The sequence below is a fragment of the Heterocephalus glaber genome, unplaced genomic scaffold (genome assembly GCF_053883595.1).
Source record: "Heterocephalus glaber isolate CG9 unplaced genomic scaffold, H.glaber_assembly_v1.0 deba00001662, whole genome shotgun sequence".
Taxonomy (NCBI): Eukaryota; Metazoa; Chordata; class Mammalia; order Rodentia; family Bathyergidae; genus Heterocephalus; species Heterocephalus glaber.
The window spans coordinates 12,616,644-12,622,521 of record NW_028258403.1 but is presented as its reverse complement, the minus strand read 5'-3'; the positions used below and the strand labels follow the sequence as shown (position 1 = coordinate 12,622,521).

At 35.8% G+C, this 5,878-nt stretch overlaps 1 protein-coding gene across 1 annotated transcript; it reads left to right on the top strand.

Annotated features, from left to right (window-relative positions):
* Positions 1-1,965: 1,965 nt before the first annotated feature.
* Positions 1,966-3,583, top strand: Gpr33 (G protein-coupled receptor 33). The gene has a single exon (XM_004864208.2). The coding sequence runs from the start codon at positions 1,966-1,968 to the stop codon at positions 2,956-2,958; it is 993 nt and encodes a 330-aa protein (XP_004864265.1). The 3' UTR covers positions 2,959-3,583.
* Positions 3,584-5,878: the final 2,295 nt, after the last annotated feature.

The window sequence follows — 5,878 nt, the reverse complement described above, 5'->3', positions numbered from 1 at the left end:
CCTTATTCAAGAAGTTTGTGCCCATCAAAAAGGGCCAGACTTCTGGTTCATGCCCAAATAGAAGATTCTTAGCCACCTAAATTACTTAACAATTGTCAAAATGTCCCAACCTTTGTCTTTCACATTTTTTTAAATGGGGTCTTTCCTCAAATGTTCATCATTTTTTAATGTTGAAAATCCTTTCTTCTTGCTTTTTTTTCCCCATTAAGTTTATTGGTACATTTTAAGTATAAAATACATTTACATACATCATTGGGATCTTGTACCATTACATGAGCACCTTGGTTCTTATTTTTTCCCCCTTCTCTTACCCTCCCTTCACCCCCTCCACCCTTCCCTATTTGCAAAGACCTTGTTTCCATTTTTTTCCTTTTCCCATATTTTTTCTTTTCCCTTCTTTCCTTTCCCCTATCCCTCCCACTTCCCCTGCTCCTTTAGACCTTTACTTCCTATTACACAATATCAATTATACATTTTTTAAATTAAAATATCAAGACCTAGGAGACATTACCACAGATTTTTCATAATTTAAAAGGATATAGAAAGCATATTACAAAAATCTGTTTTAAAATAAATTTGACAACTTCTAAGAAGTACCTTGGAAGACAAATTAATGAAACTAACTCTGGAGGAAATATAAAATTTGAATAGCACCTATTAAAGAAAGCATATTCCTAGCTTGAAAACCTATCTATATGACAACAGGCTCATATACATTTTAACTGATAAATTATATCAAACATTTAAAGCAGAAAAAAATAGGAACACTTCTCCCCTCATTTTAGGAAATCAACATTGTGCTAAACCTAAAACTGGGTAAAGATAATAGAAGAAAAAAATATGAACATAGATAGAAATTTGTTTAACAAAACAAACTATTAGAGTCAGATCTGGCAGTATGTAGAAAGTGGTTTTATTATAGGGATGGCAGTGTTGGTTCAGCACTGGAAGATCCACCCCCAAAAGTCATCATTTTAACAGAGGAAACGCAAAAGCCATATGATCCTGTCACTAGTTGGAGAAAAAGTATTGGACTAAATTCTACAGCTGTTCATGGTAAAAGCTATCAGGAGACTAAAAGTAGAACAGAACCTTCTCAACAGATTAAAGACATGTACTCCATGCTTTCAGCAAGAATGCCTTATATGAACGGAGAAGATACAATGCTTTCTCCTTAAGGTGGGGAACAAGGGCTCCCCCCGCCACCATTCCACACTCCTAGAGCAGAGAAGGTGAGCCAGTCCCAGCACCCAGAAGGAGGCTCCCCCACCACCATTCCACACTCCTAAGGCAGAGAAGGTAAGCCAGTCCCAGCACCCAGAAGGAGGCTCCCCCGCCACCATCCCACATTCCTAGGGCAGAGAAGGTGAGCCGCATGTGCGCCAGAAGCACCAGCCCCCCCACCATGGAAATGAGAAGACAAATAAACAAGCCTCAAAAACAGACTTCCAGATCACCTACAGCAACCCCAAAGGGAAACAAGATGGAACAATCTGATACTCAACCACCTGGATTCTCTGAACTGGCAACGAAAGAGGATCTGGGAAAAATGAAATCAGAAATAATTTCTTACATAACAGTGAAGATTGTGCTCATAGTGCAAGACATGATTAATCAATCTAGAGAGGACACAGATAAAAAAATAGAGGATCTGAGGAACATGATAGAATCCCAACATAGGAAACAAATGGAATCCATAAAACAGATGCAAACAGATTTCACATTTATTTTACCTATAATATTTCTATTTTTCATGTTCAGATTACTCTGATCTTAACACCTCATATAGCATTAAAATATAGGCCTTAGACAAGTATTTGAATTATTGTAGAAATATTATGTTTATACTCTTAAAAACATTGTCATTTGTGGACTATTGCTATGCAAAAAATACACTTTAATTTCTATATTTAAACTTTTGCTTTGTAGTTGTAATTTTAACTGTTTCTCTCTCCTTAGGTAATTATGGATGTGATCAACTCTACCAATTATCTGATCAATGCCTCTACTTTAATAAGAAATAGCACTCACTTTCTGTCTCCTGCCTCAAAAATGATCATTGCCCTTCTTTTGCTCATATCATCTATAACTGGTACCATCATCAATGGACTCTACCTATGGGTGCTAAAGTTCAAGATGAAAAGGACTGTTAATACCCTCCTATTCTTTCATCTCATTGTCTCATATTTTATTTTAACATTGATCCTGCCATTTATAGCCGCCTCCTATCTTCAGGATCACTGGAACTTTGGAACTGCCTTGTGCAAGGTTTTCAATAGCACTTTGTCTGTGGGGATGTTTGCCTCAGTTTTCTTCCTCTCTGCCATCAGTCTTGATCGATATCTTCTCACTCTTCATCCAGCATGGTCCCAGCAGCACCGAACCCCACGCTGGGCTTCCAGTATTGTCCTGGGAGTCTGGATCTCTGCCACTGCCCTTGGGGTACCCTATTTGGTTTTCAGGGAAACACATCATGACCATAAAGGAATGGTGACCTGCCAAAATAACTATGCTGTGTCCACTAATTGGGAAAACAAAGAGATGCAAACATTAAGGCAACAGATTCATATAGCCTGTTACATCAGCCGTTTCTTGCTGGGTTTCTTTCTGCCTTTCTTCATCATCATCTTTTGTTACAAAAGAATAGCCAGCAAGATGAAAGAGAGGGGTCTGTTTAAATCCAGGAAGCCCTTCAAAGTTATGATGACTGCCATTGTCTCTTTCTTTGTGTGTTGGATGCCCTACCATGTATACCAGGGCTTAATTCTCACTAAGAACCAGTCGCTACTTTTAGAGTTGAGTCTGATAATGACGGTGGTGACAATTTCTTTCAATAATATCTTTTCTCCCACACTCTATTTATTTGTTGGGGAGAATTACAAAAAGGTTTTCAAGAAATCCATTCTCACTCTGTTTAGGTCAACATTCAATGATGAATTTTCTTCAGAAAGAATATAAAACCTATATTCAGAAGGTTAAATTTAAGTTCTGGACCCTTAAACAAACATGGACTCTATTAATTATATCACTAGAGCTATGCCCTCTATTTTTGTATACTATACACCCTATATTAAAGAGATAGCTAAATTGTACTATGGCTAGATCTATGAATATTGTCTTAGTTACTTTTCTTATTACTGACACAAAATACCTGATACCCAAAGTTAAAGGAGAAATGGTTTATTTGGCTCACAGTTTGTAGAGGTTTCAGTTCATAGTCAGCTGGCTCCTAGGCAGGGTGGCATGGCAGAGGGGCATCGTAGAGGAGAAACAGTTCACGGCAGGCAGAAGACAGCAAAAACAAGCAACCAGCAACAAGTGACAATAGCGGCTTCTTTCTACCCCTTTTATATTCTGTCTAGGCTACCCAGCTTAGGGTGAAGTGCCAAACCAATCAGTGGACTAATTTAGTAATCATACACCCTTAATCCTAGCACCCTTGATCCTAGCATTACACCATGAATCAATCACACACTCTAGATCCAGTCACCTCTGAAAAATCCTCATCTAAGATCACTTGAGGCTTTGTGGGGACATCTAGACACAAGCCATACAAATATTAAAAGGGCTTCAAGGAAACAAGCAACAGGTCATATTGCAAATGTGATTTTTTAAACTTCTAAAATTATGATACAATATATGTAACATAAAATTTGCCATTTTTGCCATTTTTAGAGTATACTTTGTTGGCATTAATTATATTTGTTATGTTGCACAACCATCACCATTATCTAGTTCTAAAATTTTTCATCAATCCAAAGAGAAATTTTGTAGCCATTAAGTAATAACTCCCCATTCCTCTATCCCCATTCCCTAGCAATCTCTAATCTGCTTTCCATACCTATTATTCTCCTATTCAAGATAGTATATACAAGTGAAATCATACAATATTAGTCTTTTGGGGTCTGGCTTATTTCACTTAGCATGATCTTTTCAAGGTTCACACATGTTATAACATATATCAGAACTTTATTTCTTTTTATGTCTAAATTATATTCCATGGCATGTATATGGCACTTTTTAAATCCGTTTATCTGTTGATGGAGACATGGGTCATTTCCACCTTCTGACTATTGTGAATAATGTTACTATGAACATTTTTGTGCAAGTATCAGTTTGAGCTGGGGATTTAGCTCAGGGATTCCACTGCCTGACTTGCAAGCGCAAGGTCCTGAGTTCAATCCCCAGTACCAAAAGAAAAAAAAAAAGCAAATATTGGTTTGAGTTCTCTTTTCAATTATTTTATAGCTAGAATGAAATTATTGTGTCAAATGGTAATTCTATGTTTAATTTTATGATTAAACATGTTACATTCACACCAACAACATACAGAGGTTTCAGTTTCTCCTTATCTTTACCAAAACTTATTGTTTTCCTTTTTAAAATTATTGTCATAAGGGTTGAAGGTAGGGGAGGAGAATGGGAAAAAAATAAGACATATTATACAAGGACAAATTCTCTATGATGAATGTGATCATTATGTATGGCAAATATGGACTAATAAAAAATAAAATTATTGTCATCCTCATATGCTAAAATGGTAGCCATGAGATTCTTAACCTTTAATTTTTAAAGTTAAGAATATCGATTTCTAAATGTCAATAGTATCTATGGATTTAAATTTTCTGTCCCAGAATCTTCTAGCAAACAGACAATATAGCCCTTTATACTTTAATGTTTTAAATATAAAGATATCTTAAGTGTTTTGTAAAATAATTATAGATTAAGCTGTCTCTAAAATACAGAACTAAGACATTTAAAATATTTAAGAATCTGCCTGTAATAGTATATTTACTTTTGTAATAGCAATAACAACAGTAATTTGTCTTCCCGGGTTTTCAAGTTTTGCTTCAAGCTTTTTACAATACATTAAAGCACTAAGTTATATGGGACCACATAGTATTATAAACCTATTCATTTAGTTTTAGTTAGCTTTTGATCCCTGTGACCAAATACGTGATATAAATCAACTTACAATGAAGAAACCAAAACCAAAAAAAAAAAAAAAAAAGAGTTACAGAAAGGAATAGAAATTTGATTCTATGATCAAGTTTTTACAGAAAAAAAAGTAACAATAGTTTGATGCCCTAAAAATCCTAAGTGGCATGGTGTTGAGGCTTAATAGGACAACTGGGGATTCAATCTTTCCCTCTTGAAATATGACCCAAAAAACCCCTTCAGATAGATTAAAAACTTTCATTGTTACTCCTTATTTGAAGTTTTGGAGCTCGAACAGTTTTCTCAGAGGGAGGGTTGTGGTTCTGAATGGCCCTGCAGTGAGAAGAGCTAAGCACATCTTCCCTCCCCATATTCTCCAAGTCCTCCTGACAAACCCACTGAAGTTTTATAATTCAGGTCTAAAGAAGAAAGTTACTGGGTAGAATTTAGGATCCTTTGCAACAAAAACTGTACTTTGGAAATGATGACGGAGAGTGCCTTTTGTCTCCCTCTTCAGACCTGCTACAATAAAACAAACATGCACTGGAATGTGTTGCTTGGGTTGTTTGTTAGGCTTATGGCATCATTCCCTGCAGATGTCTGTTTACACTTATCTTTTTCATGAGGGCTAGTTTCAGGGATCCGTGTGTGTGTGTGTGTGTGTGTGTGTGTGTGTGTGTGTTACTGGAGACTGAACCTAAGACGTTTGCACTGAGCTAAATTCTCAGCTCTTTTAAAAATTTTTAATGTGCTTTGTTCCATCTCTCAGCTCAATTAGACTGTAAACTCCTCCAAGACAGAAAGAAGAGTATTTCTTTTCTATAATATTATATACAATTGATATTCAATAAAAATATTTAATGAAAGTTAAATATGGGAAACCACAATATATAAAACAACTATAACACAATACACTATAATACGCTATATAAATATAAGA

What these genes read in the sequence shown, in the direction of transcription:
- Gpr33 (XM_004864208.2), top strand. Translation starts at nt 1,966, where the DNA reads ATGGATGTGATCAACTCTACCAATTATCTGATCAATGCCTCTACTTTA.